Source organism: Corythoichthys intestinalis, chromosome 1 (genome assembly GCF_030265065.1).
Source record: "Corythoichthys intestinalis isolate RoL2023-P3 chromosome 1, ASM3026506v1, whole genome shotgun sequence".
NCBI lineage: Eukaryota > Metazoa > Chordata > Actinopteri > Syngnathiformes > Syngnathidae > Corythoichthys > Corythoichthys intestinalis.
In genome coordinates, this window is record NC_080395.1 from 6,459,526 (window position 1) to 6,482,034 (window position 22,509).

Genomic DNA, 22,509 nt, shown 5'->3' on the forward strand with positions numbered 1-22,509 from the left:
TTATTTTTCATTTAAAAAAAAATAGAATTTTTTATTTTGTTTATCTTTCATTTTATTTATTTATCTATATATTAAAAAAAACTTATTATTTTAACTTAATTATTTTAATTTTTAAAAACTTTTTAATTTTAAAATTTTAAGTTTTCTTTTATTTTATTATCTTTTTAATTTTATTTTGTATTTATTTTCTATTATTTATTTATTTTGTGGGCATTCACAGGTCACTTTCTTTTTTTTTAAATTAAATAAAAAAAAGTCATTGTTTTTTAATTTTTTTTAATTTTATTTTTCATTTTCTAAAAAATATATATTTTTTAATTTATCTTTTATTTTATTAATTTATTATGTATTTATTTATTTTTTAAACTTAAAAAAAAATTCTTTGTGAACGAATGAATTTCTTTTTTCAAAACTTTTTTAAAGTTTTGTTTTATCATTTTTTTAATTGCATTTTAAAAAATTTTTTAAATTTAAATTTTATTTTAAATGCTTTTATTTTATTGATTTATTTATTTGTTGATTTTGAGGCATTTCGGTGTCATTTCCTGTAGATATCGGGTCACTTCCTGTTGATTTTGGTGAATTTCATGTTCACTTCTGTTTATTTGGGTTTTTTTCAGGGTTACTTCCTGTTGATTTGGGGGCATTTTGGGGTAACTTCCTGTTGATATCGGGTCAATTGGTGTTTCTTTGGTGGGGAATGTGTTGCCACTTCCTGTTGATTTGGTGATTTTTCAGGGTCACTTCCTGTTTTCCGGGGTCACTTCTGGTATTATCAGATCACTTCCTGTTGATATCAAGTGAATTCCTGTTGCTTTAGGGGCATTTTGATGTAACAGGATGTTGATATCAGGTCACTTCCTGTGGATTTGGAGGATTTTTTTTTTTGCATCACAGGAAGTGACTTAAAAAAATCAACAGCAAATGACCTGAATTGACCCCCAAATTAAACTCATTGGTTGCCATTGACTGCCATAGACGTCGAATTTATTTAAACTTGCAGTGATGGCAGCGAATGATATAGGACGTGTACTAGTGATAAGTTTTTTCAAATTAACAGCAGAAGGGAAAAAAAGAGCACAACAGCATTATATGTACTGATATCTGACAGTAAATTCCCTTCAGAATAAAAGCCTTCGTTGACAGTGGAAGGAAGAATAGTCCATTTTCACTTGTATGAAGTTTGGGAACCACGAAAAATGCTTTTATTTCTCCTTCCGGGCGCCCGCGCTCGAGCCAAACATACCGTCGTTTTGCTCTGAAGGGCATAAGCGGAAGTGACCGCCCTCGTAACTGCGAACTTGACTGGCGCGGCGCTCATTTAAAGCCACTGGCGTCGGCTGGCGTCTCCACATTTTATAACTTTTTCGTCTTCGAGCATGACTGCGGTCACGTGCCGGGTCCAGTTCCTGTTGGACCAGGACCCCTTCATCTGTACCAACTTTCCAGAACCTCGGCGGCCACCCGCGCTCGACGTGGACCAGGACGCGCCGCTCAGTCAACTCATTCCTGTCGTTCACAGACTGTTGGACGCGCCCCTCAAGGTGAGAAAAGCAGGTGCGTGGCGACGAATGACGTCGAACTCGCGCGACTCTTTCTTGAAGTAAAAGACAAGAAAAGCAACCGAATGAGGCTTTTTTTCCCCCATACGAGAATGTGTGTTGAAAATAGTTTTCCCTTCCAAATCGTTGTCTGCCAATAAACGTCCAAGCCTTTTGAACAATGCTTCAGAGCCGCAGACGGCGATAGACGTCCAAATGGATGATCACCATCACTGGCGTCCAATCATCCTTCTACTCAAAGAGTAACGTCCAGTCAGTTTAAAGTGGGATGGTGGCAGCGACGTCTATTAATGTCCTCGGCAGCCAGGGAAGTTGAATCTCTCTGTGCCACTGACGACAATAGACGTCCTACCTGTGTATTTCAATGAGGTTTATCATAGGGTTGTCAAAGTATCGATACTGAAATGTTGTATTCGGATACAATATTTGATTGGAAAAGTATCGGCTATTAATAATTTTTGTACTACTCTCTATAGTAATAGAGGATATTGTTACATTTTCCTTGTAAACTCATTGGCTGCCATTGACGGCGATAGACGTCCAATCCATTATGAGAGGTCAAAACGTCAATCGCCGACGATGGCACTGAAAGATGAGCATTCGCGGCTGGCATTTTACCTAAAAAAACAACAGGAAGTGACATGGGTGTGCCCCAAATTTGACAGGAAGTGACCCAAAATTGATTGGAAGTGACCTAAACTGCCCCAAAATAAATAGGAAGTGACACAAAACAGGTCAGAAGTGACATAAAAACAGGTCAGAAGTGACATAAAAACAGGTCAGAAGTGACACTAAAACAGGTCAGAAGTGACACAAAACAGGTCAGAAGTGACACAAAAACAGGTCAGAAGTGACACAAAAACAGGTCAGAAGTGACATAAAAACAGGTCAGAAGTGACATAAAAACAGGTCAGAAGTGACACAAAACAGGTCGGAAGTGACCCAAAATTGATTGGAAGTGACCCAAAATGCCCCAAAATAAATAGGAAGTGACACAAAACAGGTTGGAAGAGACACAAAACAGGTCGGAAGTGACCCAAAATTGATTGGAAGTGACCCAAAATGCCCCAAAATAAATAGGAAGTGACACAAAACAGGTTGGAAGAGACACAAAACAGGTTGGAAGAGACACAAAACAGGTCGGAAGTGACACAAAATTGACAGGAAGTGACCCAAAATTGAGAGGAAGTGATCTAGGAATTCCCCAAAATCAACAGGAAGTGACTCAAAATCAACAGGATTATCCCTCAAATAATCATATATTATAATCATATATATATATATATAATCATATATTATAATCATAATCATAATCTCTAAATCAATAGGAAGTGACCCAAGATCGGCAGGAAGTGACCTAGAAATGCCCCCAAAATAGGAAGTGACCAAGGACTGCCCCAAAATCGGTAGGAAGTGACCCAAAATCGACAGGAACTGACCTAGGAATGCCTCAAAACAGGAAATGACCCAAAATTGACAGGAAGTGACCAAGGACTGCCCCAAAATCGGTGGGAAGTGACCCAAAGTCAATAGGAAGTGACCTAAGAATGCCCCCCAAATTTATAGGAAGTGACCTGGGAATGCCTCAAAATCATCAGGAAGTGACCCAAGATCGACAGGAAGTGACCTAGGAATGCCCCCAAAATAGGAAGTGACCAAGGACTGCCCCAAAATTGGTAGGAAGTGACCCAAGGACTGCCCCAAAATCGGTAGAAAGTGACCCAAAATCAATAGGAAGTGACCTAAGAATGCCCCCCAAATTGATAGGAAGTGACCTGGGAATGCCTCAAAATCAATAGGAAGTCACCCAAGATCGGCAGGAAGTGACCTATGAATGCCCCCAAAATAGGAAGTGACCCAAAATTGACAGGAAGTGACAAAGGACTGCCCCAAAATCGGTGGGAAGTGACCCAAAGTCAATAGGAAGTGACCTAAGAATGCCCCCCAAATTGATGGGAAGTGACCTGGCAATGCCTCAAAATCATCAGGAAGTGACCCAAGATCGACAGGAAGTGACCCAAGAGCGACAGTAAGTGACCTAGGAATGCCTCAAAACAAGAAGTGACCCAAAATTGACAGGAAGTGACCAAGGACTGCCCCAAAATCGGTGGGAAGTGACCCAAAGTCAATAGGAAGTGACCTAAGAATGCCCCCCAAATTGATAGGAAGTGACCTGGGAATGCCTCAAAATCAATAGGAAGTGACCCAAAATCGGTAGGAAGTGACCCAAAATCGACAGGAAGTGACTTAAGAATGCCCGAAAATCAGTAGGACGTGACTTAAAATCGATAGGATGTGACATCGGAAAACCACAAAATCAATAGGAAGGGACTCAAAATCGACAGGAAGTGACCTATGAATGTCCCGGAATCGATAAGTGACTCAAAATCAACAAAAAATCAATAGGAGGTGACCCAAAATCAATTAGAAGTGACAATGGAATGCTCCAAAATGGATAGGAAGTGACCCAAAATCGACAGGATGTGACCTAGAAATGCCCCCAATAGATTGGAAGTGACCCAAAATCAACAGGAAGTTACCTAGGATTGCTCCAAAATCGGTAGGAAATGACCCTGAAATGCCTCCAAATGAACAGGAACTGACTCACCATGAAAGGTGACCCTGGAATGACTGAAAATCACCAGGATTTGACCCAATATGTACAGGATGTAACAGGGAATGCCCCCAAAATTGGTAGGAAGTTACCCAAAATCAACAGGAAGTGACCTAAGAATGCCCCAAAATCTGTAGGAAGTGACCAGAAATCAACCGGAAGTGACTCAGGAATGCCTCCAAATCAGAGGTAGTGACTCAACATGAAAAGTCACCCCTAAATGCCCACAAATCAACAGGAAGGGACCCTGAAATGCCTCAAAATCACCAGGAAGTGACCCAAAATGTAGATGTGAACAGAGAATGCCCAAAATCGATTGTAAGTGACCCAAAATTAATTGTAAGTGACCTGGGAATTTGCCAAAAATCAACAGAAAGTGACCTAGGAATGCCCCAAAATCGGTAGGAAGTGACCCAAAATCGACAAGAAGTGACCTAGGAATCCCCCCAAATCGATAGGAAGTGATCCAAAATCAATAGCAAGTGACATAGGAATGCTCCAAAATTGATAGGAAGTGACCCAAAATTGACAGGAAGTGACCTAGGAATGCCCCTAAATCGGTAGGAAGTGACCCAAAATCAACAGGAGCTAACATAGGAATGCTCCAAAATCGATAGGAAGTGACCCAAAATCGACAGGAAGTGACATAGGAATGCTCCAAAATTGATAGGAAGTGACCTAGGAATGCCCCGAAATCGGTAGGAAGTGACCCAAAATTGACAGGAAGTGACCTAGGAATGCCCCAAAATTGGTAGGAAGGGACCCAATATCGACAGGAAGTGACCTAGGGATCTCCCCCCAAATCAACTGGAAGTGACCCCAAATCAATAGGAAGTGACATAGGAATGCCCTCAAATCGGTAGGAAGTGACCCAAAATCAACAGGAGCTAACATAGGAATGCTCCAAAATTGAGAGGAAGTGACCCAAAATCGACAGGAAGTGACCTAGGAATGCTCCAAAATCAATAGAAAGTGACCCAAAATCGGTAGGAAGTGACCCAAAATCGACTGGAAGTGACATAGGAATGCTCCAAAAATCAATAGAAAGTGACCCAAAATCGACAGGAAGTGACCTAGGATTGCCCCCAAATCAACAGGAAGTGACCCAAAATCAACAGGAGCTAACATAGGAATGCTCCAAAATCGATATGAAGTGACATAGGAATGCTCCAAAATCAGTAGAAAGTGACCCAAAATCGACAGGAAGTGACCTAGGAATGCTCCAAAATCAATAGAAAGTGACCCAAAATCAACAGGAAGTGACCTAGCATTGCCCCCAAATCAGTAGGAAGTGACCCAAAATCAACAGGAAGTGACATAGGAATGCCCTCAAATCGGTAGGGAGTGACCCAAAATCAACAGGAGCTAACATAGGAATGCTCCAAAATCGATAGGAAGTGACCCAAAATTGACAGGAAGTGACATAGGAATGCTCCAAAATTGATAGGAAGTGACCTAGGAATGCCCCGAAATCGGTAGGAAGTGACCCAAAATTGACAGGAAGTGACCTAGGAATGCCCCAAAATTGGTAGGAAGGGACCCAATATTGACAGGAAGTGACCTAGGAATCCACCCCCAAATCAATAGGAAGTGACCCAAAATCAATAGGAAGTGACATAGGAATGCCCTCAAATCGGGTGGAAGTGACCCAAAATTGACAAGAAGTGACCTAGGAATGCCCCCAAATCTGTAGGAAGTGACCTAGAATCAACAGGAAGTGACCTCGGAATGCCCCCAAATCAACAGGAAGTGACCTAATATGTACAAGTCGTAAACCAGAAATGCCCAAAATAAACAGGATGTGACTCTTTATGAATAGAAAGTGATCCCAAAATACCCCCAAAACAGGAAGTGACCCTGGAATGCCTCAGGATTAACGGGAACTGACCCAATATGAACAGGAAGTGAACCCGAAATAACCAGGAAGTGACTCAATATCTATAGTAATTCCGAGATGCCTCCAAATCAACAGGAAGTGACTCAAAATCAAAAGGAAGTGACCTGGAGGGTGATTGACGGTGGAATGTTCATTCGTTACCAGCCCTCCTACTATTTAATGGATTGGACATCTACTAGAGACAAACTCGGACAGGTAATTGGACGCCACGTGATTGGACATCAGTCATTGTCAGTAGCACAGAGAGTTCATTCAACAATAATGCCAACCCCCACTTGAAATGAATTGGACATCTCCTAGTGACAAACTTGTTTCAACAGAAGGCAGATGCATGAAAAAAAGCGTTCATCAGGGCGGCCATGTTGGTAGGGGCCACATCCTAACTAGCTTTCTAGATTAGCTGCTGTTGACTGTGTCAGACGTCCAATCCGTTTAAACTTTGGGACGTCCGTCGGCGTCAACGCCGGCCAAGAAGTGAACGACTGAAATTTGCTGAATTGTGACTCCCGACGGGAAGGGGGCGGAGCTCGGGAAATACGTGCGCGCCTGGATAAGAGCTCCTTTTTCCTGTCGCCGCCGCGACAGGAAGCTGTGGTCTAAAGGAGAAGCGCGCACCGACGTCAAGATTGCCTTCCGAGCTTTTATTGTGAAAGGACATGCCATCCATCAACCTCTTTGAAGAATGCGGAGGGACCAGAAAAGCGACTTTTCCTCTTTATAAACACTGTTAATGACGAGCTGTAATGTGCGTGCACGTCAGTACACGCGTGTACAATCGCCGGCTGTTATGATGGATGGTTGCAAGGTTCCTTTTTTTTTTTTTTTTTTTTTTTTTTTAAAAAGAGTTGTTTTTTTCCCACTTCGTTCCAGTCCAAAAGGATTGGACGTCTGGTGGCGTCAATGGCGCCGAAAGACGAGCGTGCACAAGCACAACCAGTCCTCCCGGCATAAATGAATTGGTTGGCAAAGAGTTTGTATAGCTTCCTTGTTAAAATAAGGAACTTACGAGTCACTTCCTGTTAGGGTTCCGGTACATTCTGGGGTCACTTCCTACAGCCAATAAACATTCGTTTGTTCCTTGCCATCCTGTCCACTTCAAACAGATTGGACGTCAATGGCTGTCAATGACAGTCTATCAATCAATCAATGAAATTTATTTCTATAGCCCTTTACTGAAAAGGAAGTGACTCAATATCAACAGGAAGTGACCCGTAAGTATTCTAATTTAACAAGGAAGTGATACAAAGAGTCACTTCCTTTTGATTTCGGCTCATTTCCTGCACATTTTTGCTAACTTCCTATTGATATTGGGGCATTTCCGGGTCACTTCCTGTTGATTTTGTAGTAAATTTGAGTCACTTCCTATTGATTTTGGGTCGATTCCTGTAAATTTTGGGTCATTTCCTGTTGACTCTGGGGCATTTCCAGGCCACTTCCTGTTCATTGGTCACTTCCTGTTCATTTCAGCTCACTTCCTCTATATTTTGGGCAACTTCCTGTTGATGTTGGGGCATTTCCGGGTCAGCTCCTGTTGATTTTGTAGTAATTTTGAGTCGCTCCCTATTGATTTCGGCTCGCTTCCTGTATATTTTGGGTAATTTCCTGTTGATTCTGGGGCATTTCCAGGTCACTTCCTATTGATTTTGTAGTACATTTGAGTCACTTCCTATTGATTTCGGCTCGCTTCCTGTAAATCGTGGGTCATTTCCTGTTGATTCTTGGGCATTTCCGGGCCACTTCCTGTTCATTGGTCACTTCCTGTTCATTTCAGCTCACTTCCTGTATATTTTGGATAACTTCCTGTTGATATCGGGGCATTTCTGGGTCACTTCCTGTTGATCTTGTGGTAATTTTGAGTCACTTTCTATTGATTTCGGCTCGCTTCCTGTATATTTTGGGTAATTTCCTGTGTATTCTGGGGCATTTCTGATCCACTTCCTGTTCATCGGTCACTTCCTGTTCATTTCAGCTCACTTCCTGTATATTTTGGGTAAGTTCCTGTTGATTCTGGGGCATTTCCGGGCCACCTCCTGTTCATCCGTCATTTCCTGTTGATGTCGGGGCATTTCTGGGTCACTTCCTATTGATTTTGGCTCGCTTCCTGTATATTTTGGGTCAATTCCTGTTGATTCTGGGGCATTTCCGGGCCACTTCCTGTTCATCGGTCAATTCCTGCTCATTTCAGCTCATTTCTTGTATATTTTGGGTAATTTCCTGTTGATTCTGGGGCATATCCGGGCCACTTCCTGTTCATCCGTCACTTCCTGTTGATTTGGGGGTATTTCTGGGTGACTTCCTATTGATTTTGGGGCATTTCCTAGACGCTTCCTATTGATTTTAGCTCACTTGCTGTATATTTTGGGTTATTTCTTGTTGATTCTGGGGCATTTCCGGGTCACGTACTGTTCATTGTTCACTTCCTGTTAATTTCAGGGCATTTCCGGGTAACTTCCAGAATATTTTGGGTCATTTCCTGCTGATTCTGGGACATATTCAGGTCACTTCCTGTTCATTGGTCACTTTCTGTTTAATTTGGGGCATATCTGGGTAACTTCCTCTTCATTTGAGGGCATTTCCGGGTCACTTCCTTGTTGATTTTTGGCTCACTTGCTGCACATTTTGGGTAATTTCGTGTGTCTGGGGGCATTTCTGGGTAACTTCCTGTTGATTTCGAGTCATTTCCTGTTCATTCTGGTGCGTTTCTGGCTCACTTCTTGTTGATTTAGGCTCACATACTAAACATTTTGGGTCACTTCCTGTTGATTGATCACTTTCTGTTCATTGGTCACTTTCTGTTAATTTTGGGCAAAAATACAGGTATTTTGCTGTATATTTTGGGTCATTTCCTATTGACCCTGGGGCATTTTCAGGTCACTTTCTGTTCATCAGTCACTTCCTGTTGATTTTGGGGTACTTCTGGGTAACTACCTACTGATTTTGGATCCTTTTCTGTTGATTATGGGGCATTTCCGGGTTACTTGGCTTTTTGATCGATCACATCCTGTTGATTTCGGGGCACATTTACGAGGCACTTCCTATTGATTGCGGCTCACTTCCTGTATGTTTTGGGTAATTTCCTGTTGGTTCTGGGGCATTTCTGGGTCACTTCCTATTCATGTCACTTCCTGTTGATTTTGGGGTATTTACAATTCACTTCCTATTGATTTTGGTTCACTTCCTGTCCATTTTAGCTAATTTCCTGTTGATTCTGGTGCATTTCAAGGTCACTTTTTGTTCACTGGTTACTTCCTGTAGATTTTGGGGCATTTCTGAGTAACTTCCTATAGAGTTTGGATCATTTTTTTTTTTATTCTGGGGGGCAGTTCCGGGTCACTTCCTGTTGATTTCAAGGGCATTTCTGGGTAACTTCTGTTTTATTACGGGTCACTTCCTGTTGATTTTGAATCACTTTTCACTAACCTAAAATCAACAGAGTATCCTAATTTAACAAGGAAGCGATACAAAGAGCCACTTCCTGTTGATTTCGGTTCACTACCTGTTCGATTGGTCACATCCTGTTGATTTTTGGGTATTTACGATTCACTTCTTAATGATTTCGTCTCACTTTCTGTACATTTTAGTTAATTTCCTGTTGCTTCTGGTGCATTTCTCGGTCACTTTCTGTTCATCAGTCACTTCCTGTTGATTTTGGGGCATTTCTGGGTAACATCCTATTGATTTCGGGTCACTTTCTGTTGATTTTTGGGTATTCTCAGTTCACTTCCTGTTGGTTTTAGGTTACCGAAAAGGAAGTGACTCAAAATCAACAGGACGTAACCCGTAAGTATCCTGGTTTAACAAGGAAGCGATACAAAGAGTCACTTCCTATTAATTTCTGCTCACTTCCTGTATCTCATATTTACATTTTCAGAACGTTTTTTATTTTGTTCATTGGATAAAAAAAATACTAGGCGGAAAAGCAGTCACTCATTCATTTTCTGGACTGCTTATCCGAGGTGCCGGAGTTTAACCTGAAGTTTTTGGCAGCCAATATGAAATGTTGATGATTTGACGGCGTATGTGCGCAGTTGGAGGAGTGCACGCTGCAGACGTGTCCTTACGGCAACTACTTGGACTTGGACTCGTCGCTGTCGGAGCAACGGGATGAACTGGACGACTTCTACCAGGATGTCGCGTAAGAAGCCGCCCGCCACTACGCTAGCCGCCCGTTTTGACTGAAAATTAGCATTTTTCAGCTCTGTATTCTGACACCCGGCTGCACAGTACTGTGCCAATATCACGTTTAAAAAAAAAATCTTTTAGGAACTAAATAATTGCATACTCGCTTCAAAGTCAATGCTCTGTCAGACACTATATATTTATTAGAAAACGCAATTTGTTGAGAAATTGTGACAGTAGCTTTGCTCAAATGGTTGGGATATTGGGTTACTTTTAATTTTGAAGCCTTTGGAGTCACTTCCTGTTCATATATGTTGACTTCCTGTTGATTTGAAGGTACTCCAGGACTATTTCCTGTTAATTGTGAGGCATATCAGACTTTCTGTAGATATGGGGTCACTTCCTGTTTATTTTGCGACATTTCAGGTGCACTTCCTGTTCATTTTGGGTCACTTCCTGTTGATTTTGAGGCATTAAGGGGTTAATTCCAGCTGATTTAGAGGCATTTCGAGTTGACTTCCTGCACGTATTACGTCCCAAGGATGGCTCGCGAAGGGCGTAACATAGAGCCACACAAATTCACAAGTGGACACAAATTTATTTACAACAATCAAACTCGCAATGAATATGTACAGAATGCTGACGAAGCGGGACTTCAGGGTAAGCCCAGGCCAAAACAACAAACAAAAGGAACTACACTTAAACCCCACCCGCTAACTAAACCCTGATCATGTAAAAGGAACAAAGAAAAGACAGCTTCTAACCTAACTTCCCACTCTACAGGAGAAAACGGGTTGAACAGAAATGGCGACTTACCCTTACTTGCTTCAGTGCTCTTATTTACAGTGGTGAACAAAAACGATCCAATAACGAATAAACACAAAAGACCTCACCGAAAAAGCGGGAGTGTATCAAACTAGCGATCAAATGCAAATGAGAGTGAATGGCGAGCAAACAGCTGGCAAGGAGGACCGCGGCAGAATGCTGTCAAATGCGACGACCTAGAACGTTGACAGCGGCAGGTTTATGAAGCTTGGCGCCTTTTTCTTGGCCAATCAGTGGCGGCGACGTCGTCGGTCCTTCCTGAGTTGATCAGCTTTCGTCATTGTGGGAGGGGAAGCGGCCAGCTGGTGGAGGCGACGATCAGCTGACTGGAAGAGTCTCAGAAAATTAACTATTAAACGGCCAGGGGCCGTCACAGGGACACTTCCTGTTTTTGAGGCATTCCAGGGTCACTTCCTGTAGATATCGGGTCACTTCCTGTTGATTTTGGGGAATTTTAGGGTCACTTCCTGTTGATATGGGGGTCACTTGGGTTGGAAATCAGCAGTGTTGGGCACGTTACTTTAAAGTAATTAGTTATAGTTACCTACTACTTCTTCCAAAAAGTAACTAAGTTAGTAACTGAATTACTCTATAGTGAAAGTAACTAGTTAGAAAGTAACAATTTCCGTTACTTTAAAAAGAAGTTGTTGTACGTCAAAGAACTTGAAATTTTCTGAGCAGTATTCGAGTCAGTTGAATAGAGAAGGTAGTTGTGTTATAGAGCCTTGTAATATTTATTGCAACTCACCAGCAACAGATTTATCCTACACTTGAAGTGCAACAAAAAGCAACAGATTTGAATTGCTTACCACATATGTCGACATAAGCTTTGCCCCGGGACATAAATTACACTTTACATGCACGTTCTTTAATTGTGAGGCATCTCAGACTTTCTGTAGATATGGGGTCACTTCCTGTTTATTTTGCGACATTTCAGGTGCACTTCCTGTTCATGTTGGGTCACTTCCTGTTGATTTTGAGGCATTCCAGGGTTACTTCCTGCTGATTTAGAGGCATTTCGAGTTCACTTACTGCAGATATTAGGACACTTCCTGTTTTTGAGGCATTCCAGGGTCACTTCCTGTAGATATGCGGTCACTTCCTGTTGATTTTGATGCATTCCAGGGTTACTTCCTGCTGATTTGGAGACATTTCGGGTTCACCTCCTGCACATATTGGGTCACTTCCTGTTTTTAAGGCATTCTAGTGTCACTTCCTGTAGATATTGGGTCACTTCGTGTTTGTTATGCAGCATTTCAGGTGCACTTCCTGTTGATTTTGAGGCATTGCAGGGTTACTTTCTGCTGATTTGGAGACGTTTCGGGTTCACCTCCTGCACATATTGGGTCATTTCCTGTTTTTAAGGCATTCCAGAGTCACTTCCTGTAGATATCGGGTCACCTCCTGTTGATTGTGAGGCATCTCAGGCTTCCTGTAGATATCGGGTCACTTTCTATTTATTCTGCGACATTTCGGGTCCACTTCCTGTACATATTTGGTCACTTCCTGTTGATTTTGATGCATTCCAGGGTTATTTCCTGCTGATTTGGAGACATTTCGGGTTCACATCCTGCACATATTGTGTCACTTCCTGTTTTTAAGGCATTCCAGAGTCACTTTCTGTAGATATTGGGTCACTTCCTGTTTATTCTGCAGCATTTCAGATGCACTTCCTGTTCATGTTGGGTCACTTCCTGTTGATTTTGAGGCTTCCAGAGTTACTTTCCGCTGATTTGGAGACATTTCGGGTTCACCTCCTGCACTTATTGTGTCACTTTCTGTTTTTAAGGCATTCCAGAGTCACTTCCTGTAGATATCGGGTCACCTCCTGTTGATTGTGAGGCATCTCAGGCTTCCTGTAGATATCGGGTCACTTTCTATTTATTCTGCGACATTTCGGGTCCACTTCCTGTACATATTTGGTCACTTCCTGTTGATTTTGATGCATCCCAGGGGTATTTCCTGCTGATTTGGAAACATTTAGGGTTCCTCTCCTACACACATTGGGTCACTTCCGGTTTTAAGGCATTCCAGAGTCACTTTCTGTAGATATCGGGTCACCTCCTGTGGATTTTGGGAAATTTCACGGTCACCTCCTGTTGATATGGGGTCACTTGGTTTGGAAATCAATAGGAGTGAATGGAAGTTTTTGTGCTATTGAAATGAGTGGGAAGTTTTGCCCATTGGAAATGAATGGGCAATTTGAGCAATTAGAAACGAATGGCAAAAAAATTTGGCAAATTTGGGCCGAAACGTAAAACAATTTTCGCAAAAACTGAATCGAACTTTTGTGCCCCTTAGCGTCCTGAATTTTTGGATGTTGAGGGTGGACAGGGATAGACGTCCAATCCTTTTGAAGCGCGAGGGTTGATAGCATCCTGGCCACCCACCTGCTTGACAGGGATTGAACATCTACTTATGATCAACTAGTTTGAAGAAGCATGAAAAGTACTATTGTACTATCATGGATGGCCTCAGGGAAGCCTCGTTCCCATCAAAGACACTCAAATCAAGTCATAACAAGCTTATTTCTCAATTTGATCAATGTCAAAGCATCTGCTATTGACACTGTGGTTCACTGCCATCCCTGCTGCTTCAATTGGAGTGGACGTCCACTGCAGATTAACTCATTGGTAGGAGGTCGCCTTATTTCTTAGTACTAGATTATGTCATTTTCAGCGCCGTTTCGGTGCGACGCTACTAAAAATGAGCATTGAAAGCCTTCCTGGGTTTCTTTCTCTACCCCCCATTTTCCATCATTGCTTGCCCAATTTCCAGAGTTCGGTGGCGTACCTCCCACTTCCTGGCCCGATGGCGTCACGGCACATTTTTAGAACATGAGCACGCGTATGTTGTTCTCTCCCGTCTCAAGCATCCTGTGCCACACTTGAAATGCAAACTATCAGCGTTTTATATGACCTTCTGAATATTTGGGTTACAACAATTGGAACTGACTCGCTTTTGTTTTGAAGTTGGCCACAACTGTTAAATGTATCAAGTAGGGCTGCAACTATTGAATATTTTAGTAATCGACTGAAAATTCTATCGATTAATTGAGTAATCGAATAAAACAAATATATTTTTAGGTGAAGAGCAATTGTAAATATACATGAGAAAACAGGACATTTCATCTAATTTTGAACCATTTTCAGTCAATCAATGTCTTTATTTTCCATGTATACTGTTGAAAAAAGCCAACAATTGCATCTCAGATGTAACTAGAATAAAAAAAAAAAGACTACCGTAATTTCTGGACTATAAGGCGCACCTAACTATAAGCCACCAGCCACCAAATTTGACATGAAAATGGTATTTGTTCATAGATAAGCCGCACTGGACTATAAGCTGGAGTTGTCCTCATTTTGTTATGGGATATTTCCACCAAAAGATATTAACTGGTAACACTTCATTTAACAAAGGCATTATAAAACTGTCATGAAACCAAATGAACCACCATGAAGCTTTGAACCAATTGGCTGCAAAGCCTAATTGTTTCAAAAATCTTCATTTGGCCATCACTGCTCCCTTGGGGGAGACAGTCAACCTCTGCTGCCACCTGCTGTCAACACTGTTGTCATCCAACATTCCTCCTAGCATGCATTGCGGCACGACAGATGTAAATAACAATCAAAATTCATGTTCTGTGCTAATTATTTCTTCAGTTACTGTTCCAGTTGTTTCATTAATTGCTAGCTATTGTATTTGGTAACATTTTCTTGGATAGAGGTGCCATAATACTGTCATAATTATTACATGACACTGTCATAAGCATTATTGAATGCTTATAATAGATGTCGGTTAGTGTCATCCAGCAAATTATCTCACTTCTGAATGGACGTAAAAGATCTGAGCTAGACATAAATGGAGTTAGTGACATATTATGCCACATGACACATATTGACATCTGTCATAAGCATTTAGTAATGCCCACGATAGTGTCATGTCATAATTATGACGTTCTTATGACAGTCTTATGATCCCGCTCTCAAAAAGTTTTACCCATAAACCCAAATAAATCATCAAATAAGCCGCACTAGACTATACGCCGCAGGATTCAAAATGAGGGGAAAAAAGTAGCGGCTCATAGTCCGAAAATTAGGGTAATTCACTGCTTTCACTCCAAAAACTTTTAGATCTTATTAAAATTAAAAAATGTTTTTGTATATATATATAATGGATGAAAAAAATGGATGGCAATGGTCAGTCGTCAAAACATGAAAAAAGTGCTTTTTTTTTGTTTTGTCTGTTTGTTGCCATTTTAAAAAAATGGGCTTAGTGCGCCAGCAGTCACCATCAGCAGGCACCAGCAGCAGCATTATGTCCATCCATCCATCATCTTCCACTTGCTCTGGGGTCCGGTTGCGGGGGGCAGCAGCTTTAACAGGGAAGGCCAGACTTCCCTCTCCCCAGCCACTTCATCCAGCTCCTCCGGCGAGGTCCCAAGGCGTTCCCAGGCCAGCCGAGACAGTCTCTCCAGCGTGTCCTGGGTCGTGACTATAGGTTAGGGTAGGAACGTAGACCGACAGCAGCATGATGTGGATCATGAAAAAGTAACCTAAAATAATATACATTAGTTTTTTTAAAAATGATAAATGTGTCTATTATTTGTTGACATCACTTTTCAATCTATACACATCTCAAAAATATAATAATGTCAAACATTTTGATGCAAAGAATGCAGGTTGTCATGCATTGATTTGGTACTCTTTCATGGGGGGGATACCTTACTTCAAAGCTTACAAAATGGAGCTAATAAGCCGGTCGTCGACCAATACTCACAAATACAGATGAGTGTGTACGTCACAAAGGGCCTCTGAAAGAGTTAATAACTTAAAAGAGGTAGGGACAATGAATTTACCCCTGACGATACATTCCTAGTTAGCAGATTCAGCTTAAAAAGTAGCAGAACATCGCTCGTCAACCAAGATAAAATATACAGTGCCTTGCAAAAGTATTCGGCCCCCCTTGAATCTTGCAACCTTTCGCCACATTTCAGGCTTCAAACATAAAGATATGAAATTTAATTTTTTTGTCAAGAATCAACAACAAGTGGGACACAATCGTTGAAGTGGAACAACATTTATTGGATAATTTAAACTTTTTTAACAAATAAAAAACTGAAAAGTGGGGCGTGCAATATTATTCGGCCCCTTTACTTTCAGTGCAGCAAACTCGCTCCAGAAGTTCAGTGAGGATCTCTGAATGATCCAATGTTGTCCTAAATGACCGATGATGATAAACAGAAACCACCTGTGTGTAATCAAGTCTCCGTATAAATGCACCTGCTCTGTGATAGTCTCAGGGTTCTCTTTAAAGTGCAGAAAGCATTATGAAAACCAAGGAACACACCAGGCAGGTCCAAGATACTGTTGTGGAGAAGTTTAAAGCCGGATTTGGATACAAAAAGATTTCCCACGCTTTAAACATCTCAAGGAGCACTGTGCAAGCCATCATATTGAAATGGAAGGAGCATCAGACCACTGCAAATCTACCTAGACCCGTCCGTCCTTCCAAACTTTCTTCTCAAACAAGGAGAAAACTGATCAGAGATGCAGCCAAGAGGCCCATGATCACTCTGGATGAACTGCAGAGATCTACAGCTGAGGTGGGAGAGTCTGTCCATAGGACAACAATCAGTCGTACACTGCACAAATCTGGCCTTTATGGAAGAGTGGCAAGAAGAAAGCCATTTCTCAAAGATATCCATGAAAAGTCTGGTTTAAAGTTTGCCACAAGCCACCTGGGAGACACACCAAACATGTGGGAGAAGGTGCTCTGGTCAGATGAAACCAAAATTGAACTTTTTGGCCACAATGCAAAACGATATGTTTGGCGTAAAAGCAACACAGCTCATCACCCTGAACACACCATCCCCACTGTCAAACATGGTGGTGGCAGCATCATGGTTTGGGCCTGATTTTCTTCAGCAGGGACATGGAAGATGGTTAAAATTGACGGGAAGATGGATGCAGCCAAATACAGGAAGAAAACCTGTTGGTATCTGCACAAGACCTGAGACTGGGACGGAGATTGATCTTCCAACAGGACAATGATCCAAAACATAAAGCCAAATCTACAATGGAATGGTTCAAAAATAAACGTATCCAGGTGTTAGAATGGCCAGGTCAAAGTCCAGACCTGAATCCAATGGAGAATCTGTGGAAAGAGCTGAAGACTGCTGTTCACAGACACTCTCCATCCAACCTCACTGAGCTCGAGCTGTTTTGCAAGGAAGAATGGGCAAGAATGTCAGTCTCTCGATGTGCAAAACTGATAGAAACATAACCCAAGCGACTTGCAGCTGTAATTGGAGCAAAAGGTGGCGCTACAAAGTATTAACGCAAGGGGGCCGAATAATATTGCACGCCCCACTTTTCAGTTTTTTATTTGTTAAAAAAGTTTAAATTATCCAATAAATGTTGTTCCACTTCACGATTGTGTCCCACTTGTTGTTGATTCTTGATAAAAAATTAAAATTTTATATCTTTGTTTGAAGCCTGAAATGTGGCGAAAGGTTGCAAGGTTCAAGGGGGCCGAATACTTTTGCAAGGCACTGTACATTCAACATACGGTACATAAGTACTGTATTTGTTTAGTATAACAATAAAATAACAAGATGGTATTAATAACATACTGTTAAAGCGATCCATGGATAGAAAGACTTATAGTTCTTAAAAGAAAAATGTTAGTACAAGTTATAGAAATTTTATATTAAAACCCCTCTTCATGTTTTCGTTTTAATAAAATTTGTAAAATTTTCAATCAAAAAATAAACTAGTAGCCCGCCATTGTTGATGTCAATAATTACTTACACAATGCGCATGGGTGCCAAAGCCTATAAAATCAGTCGCACCCAAGTGCCAGCAGAGGGCGACAAAACTCCTAAAAACACAACAAGTACACATTTCACTGTGCTGTCATTTTAATGTTTGAGCGGGGCATGTGCGTTAATTGTCAATTTTTTAAATTAATCACGTTAAAATATTTAATTACCGCCTGTTAACGCGATAATTTTGACAGCCCCACTTAAAATCAACAGAAAGTGACCTGACGTCAATAGGAAGTGACCTGATATGAACAGGAAGTGATGTTGCAATGATGCCAAATCAACATGAAGTCACCTGACGTCTACAGGAAGTGTGAGATGCCTCAAAATCAACAGTAAGTGACCCAATATTACCAGGAAGTTACACTGCAATGCTGCCAAATCAACGGGAAGTGACCCATTATGTATAGGAAGTGAGTCGGAAATGCAATGAAATCAACAGGAAGTGACCTAATATGAAACGGGAACTGTTGCTGAAATTGCGCAAAATCAACAGGAAGTGACCCAGTATATTGAAACATTTAAATATTGATTAATGATATAAATAACACCTAAAAGAATGTATGAATAGTACGTACTGTGTGGGAGAGAAGCCGGGTGAAACGTCTCGGCCAATCAGCTTGTGAGATTCCCGAGTTGGGAGGGGTCCCTTAATGGGGGATGCTGGCCAGCGAATCAGAGAGCTGGATTTTGAGTTGTGCCTTCTGCTAGCGCACGGGCCACTTTCACACCAGATTTTCCATCATTTTTTGATTAATATTTTTTCTCTATTTTGAATTTTTGCTGAATATTTTTTCCAAAATAAGCAATAAAATAGGTTTAGGTCAACAAACTGTAGTGGCAGCCTTGAAAATGTGAATGTGGTGTATGTTTGTGCGTGTGTGCAGGAAGGGGAAGAAGCCCATCTTGATCCTGAGGACACATTTGTCGGTGCGAGTCCACGCCATTCTGGGTACCACCAACCTTTTGTATATTCTTTTTTTCCCGGCCTTTCACACACACACACACACACACACAGACTGCAATTCCGCTTACACTGTACTGATAACACTTTAAAAAAAGTTTAATGCTCATTGGCTGCCACTGACTGCATTCTGGGGTCCCTTCCTGTTTACTCATTGGCTGGTGCTAGAGCCAATCCATTTTGACCAGAAGCGGCGACATGAAAGTGAGCCTAATTAAGTAGTGGTAGTAGTTGTAGCAGTCATGCATGTACTTGATCACACAAATCACAAATTTACTGTTTTTTGGCGCCAATGTCAAAATAAAAGCATGTGATTTTGTATGTATAGTATGAATGATTTAGAGCGTGAAACCCCGCACATTTGACACCCCTGCTGTAGATTGTTGGACATAATTGTGACCTGAACCTAGATACAACCTGAACTGTGACCTCGGAACTCAGGCGGGTCAGCGCCGAGTATGCGTCACAGACGAAGTTTATTGGGAAGTGCTGACTCATCAGCGTGAGAGCTCCATAGGCAGGAATTTGAAATGGAAATTGTGACATGGGCAGGACTGAGGTCTCTTCTAAAAAGCTAAAAGATGCTTTTCCCTGCGATGGTTTCAAAGTACTGTGCTATTGGTTTCAAAAAAGAGCCAAAGCGTTCCAAGATGATGATAGGCGGTCAATCATCACTCTGCTGTGAGTTTATCACACGTAGACATCCGAAGTGGGAAGGTTGTCATTCTCAAGTCGCTTCCTTTTCAAGAACCCGAAATCAACAGGAAGTGACCCGTCAATACCCAGAAATCAACATGAAAGTGACTTGTCTGTGGCTAGAAATCAAGAGGATGTGACCCGTAAATACCCCGAAATCAAGGAAGTGACCTGTACGTGTCACGAAATTTACAGGAAGTGACCCGTACTTGCCCCGAAACCAACAGCAAGTGACCCCAAAATGCCCCGAAAATGGAAAATGACCCCTAAGTGCTCTGAAACCAACAGCAAGTGACCCCTAAGTGCCCCCAGACCCATATGTACCCTGAAACCCAGAGCCAGTGACCTGTACGTACCCTGAAACCCACAGCAAGTGACTGTTAAGTGTCCCGAAACCAACAAGTGACCCCTAAGTGCCCCACCCCTAAGTGCCCCGTGACCCGTACATGCCCCAAAACCCACAGCAAGTGACCTGTACATGCCCCGAAACCCACAGCAAGTGACCCGTACATGCCCCGAAACCCACAGCAAGTGACCCGTACATGCCCCGAAACCCACAGCAAGTGACCCCTAAGTCCCCCGAAACCAGCAGCAAGTGAACCCTACGTGCCCTGAAACCAACAGCAAGTGACCCCTAAGTGCCCCCAGACCCATATGTACCCTGAAACCCAGAGCCAGTGACCTGTATGTGCCCGTAACCTACAGCAAGTGACCCCTAAGTACCCCGAAACCAACAAGTAACCCCTCAGTGCCCCCTGACCCGTAAATGCCCCAAAACCCACAGCAAGTGACCCGTACATGCCCTGAAACCCATAGCAAGTGACCCCGAAGTGTCCCAAAAATAGCAAGTAACCCCTAAGTGCCCTGAAACCAACAGCAAGTGACCCCAAAGTGTCCCATGACCCGTATGTACCCTGAAACCATTAACAAGTAAACCGCAAGTGCCCTAAAACCCACAGCAAGTGAACCCGAAGTGCACAGAAACCAACAGCAAGTGACCGTGAAGTACCCCAGACCCATATGTACCCTGAAACCCAGAGACAGTGACCTGTATGTGCCCCAAAACCCACAGCAAGTGACCTCTTAGTGCCCCGAAACCAACAACAAGTAACCTCTAAGTGCCCCCTGACCCGTACATGCCCTAAAACCCACAGCAAGTGACCCATACATGCCTTGAAACCCACAACAAGTAACCCCTAAGTGCCGCGAAACCAACAGCAATTGACCCCTAAGTGCCCCGAAAATGGCAAGTAACCCTTAAGTGCACTGAAACCAACAGCAAGTTGACCCATAAGTGTCCCATGACCCGTATCTACCCCGAAACCAATAGCAAGTAACCCGTACGTTCCCCGAAACCCACAGCAAGTGACCCCGAAGTGCCCAGAAATCAGCAGCAAGTGATCCCAAAGTGCCCAGAAACCATCGGCAAGTGACCCCGAAGTGGCCAGAAACCAACAGCAAGTGACCCAGAAGTGCCCAGGAACCAACGGCAAGTGACCCAGAAGTGCTCAGAACCCAACGGCAAGTGACCCAGAAGTGCTCAGAACCCAACGGCAAGTGACCCCGATGTGCCCAGAACCCAAAGGCAAGTGACCCAGAAGTGGCCAGAAACCAACAGCAAGTGACCCAGAAGTGGCCAGAAACCAACAGCAAGTGACCCCGAAGTGGCCAGAAACCAACAGCAAGTGACCCCGAAGTGGCCAGAAACCAACGGCAAGCGACCCCGAAGTGGCCAGAAACCAACGGCAAGCGACCCCGAAGTGGCCAGAAACCAACGGCAAGCGACCCCGAAGTGGCCAGAAACCAACGGCAAGTGACCCCGAAGTGGCCAGAAACCAACGGCAAGTGACCCCGAAGTGGCCAGAAACCAACGGCAAGTGACCCCGAAGTGGCCAGAAACCAACGGCAAGTGACCCTGAAGTGCCCCTAATTCAACGGCAAGTGACCCCTAAGAGCCCCGTGACCTATATGTACCCCAAAACCAACAGCAAGTGACCAGTACGAGTCCCAAAACCCAAAGCAGGTGACCCGTACGAGTCCCAAAACCTACAGCAAGTGACCCGTACGCGCCCTAAAACCCACAGCAAGTGACCCTGAAGTGCCCCAGACCCATATTTACCCTGAAACCCAGATACAGTGACCTGTACGTGCCCGGAAACCCACAGCAAGTGACCCCGAAGTGCCAAGAAATCAGCAGCAAGTGACCCAGAAGTGCCCAGAAACCATCAGCAAGTGACCCCGAAGTGGCCAGAAACCAACGGCAAGTGACCCCGAAGTGGCCAGAAACCAACGGCAAGTGACCCCGAAGTGGCCAGAAACCAACGGCAAGTGACCCCGAAGTGGCCAGAAACCAACGGCAAGTGACCCCGAAGTGGCCAGAAACCAACGGCAAGTGACCCTGAAGTGCCCCTAATTCAACGGCAAGTGACCCCTAAGAGCCCCGTGACCTATATGTACCCCAAAACCAACAGCAAGTGACCAGTACGAGTCCCAAAACCCAAAGCAGGTGACCCGTACGAGTCCCAAAACCTACAGCAAGTGACCCGTACGCGCCCTAAAACCCACAGCAAGTGACCCGTACGCGCCCTAAAACCCACAGCAAGTGACCCTGAAGTGCCCCAGACCCATATTTACCCTGAAACCCAGATACAGTGACCTGTACGTGCCCGGAAACCCACAGCAAGTGACCCCTAAGTGCCCCGAAACCAACAACAAGTAACCCCCAGGTGCCCCATGACCTGTACATGCCTTGAAACCCACAGCAAGTGACCCCTAAATGCCCCGAAAATGGCAAGTAACCCCTAAGTGCCCTGAAACCAACAGCAAGCGACCTCTAAGTGTCCCATGACCATTATGTACCTCGAAACCAATAGCAAGTAACCCGTACGTTCCCCGAAACCCACAGCAAGTGACCCCGAAGTGCCCAGAAACCAACAGCAAGTGAACATGAAGTGCCCAGAAACCAAAGTGACCCCGAAGTGCCCCTAATCCAACAGCAAGTGACCC

General features: G+C 43.2%; 1 protein-coding gene across 4 annotated transcripts in view; it reads left to right on the plus strand.

Moving 5' to 3' along the window:
- The first annotated feature begins 1,267 nt into the window (after nucleotides 1-1,267).
- Nucleotides 1,268-22,509, plus strand: part of fhod1 (formin homology 2 domain containing 1) — a 77,151-nt gene continuing 55,909 nt past the window's right edge. For all 4 annotated transcript variants that reach the window (XM_057844858.1, XM_057844873.1, XM_057844866.1 and 1 more), the window contains exons 1-3: nucleotides 1,268-1,544; nucleotides 10,102-10,208; nucleotides 18,731-18,795. In XM_057844858.1, the coding sequence (XP_057700841.1) occupies nucleotides 1,380-1,544; nucleotides 10,102-10,208; nucleotides 18,731-18,795 (337 nt within the window). In that variant the 5' untranslated portion in view covers nucleotides 1,268-1,379. The remainder of the gene's footprint in view (nucleotides 1,545-10,101; nucleotides 10,209-18,730; nucleotides 18,796-22,509) is intronic.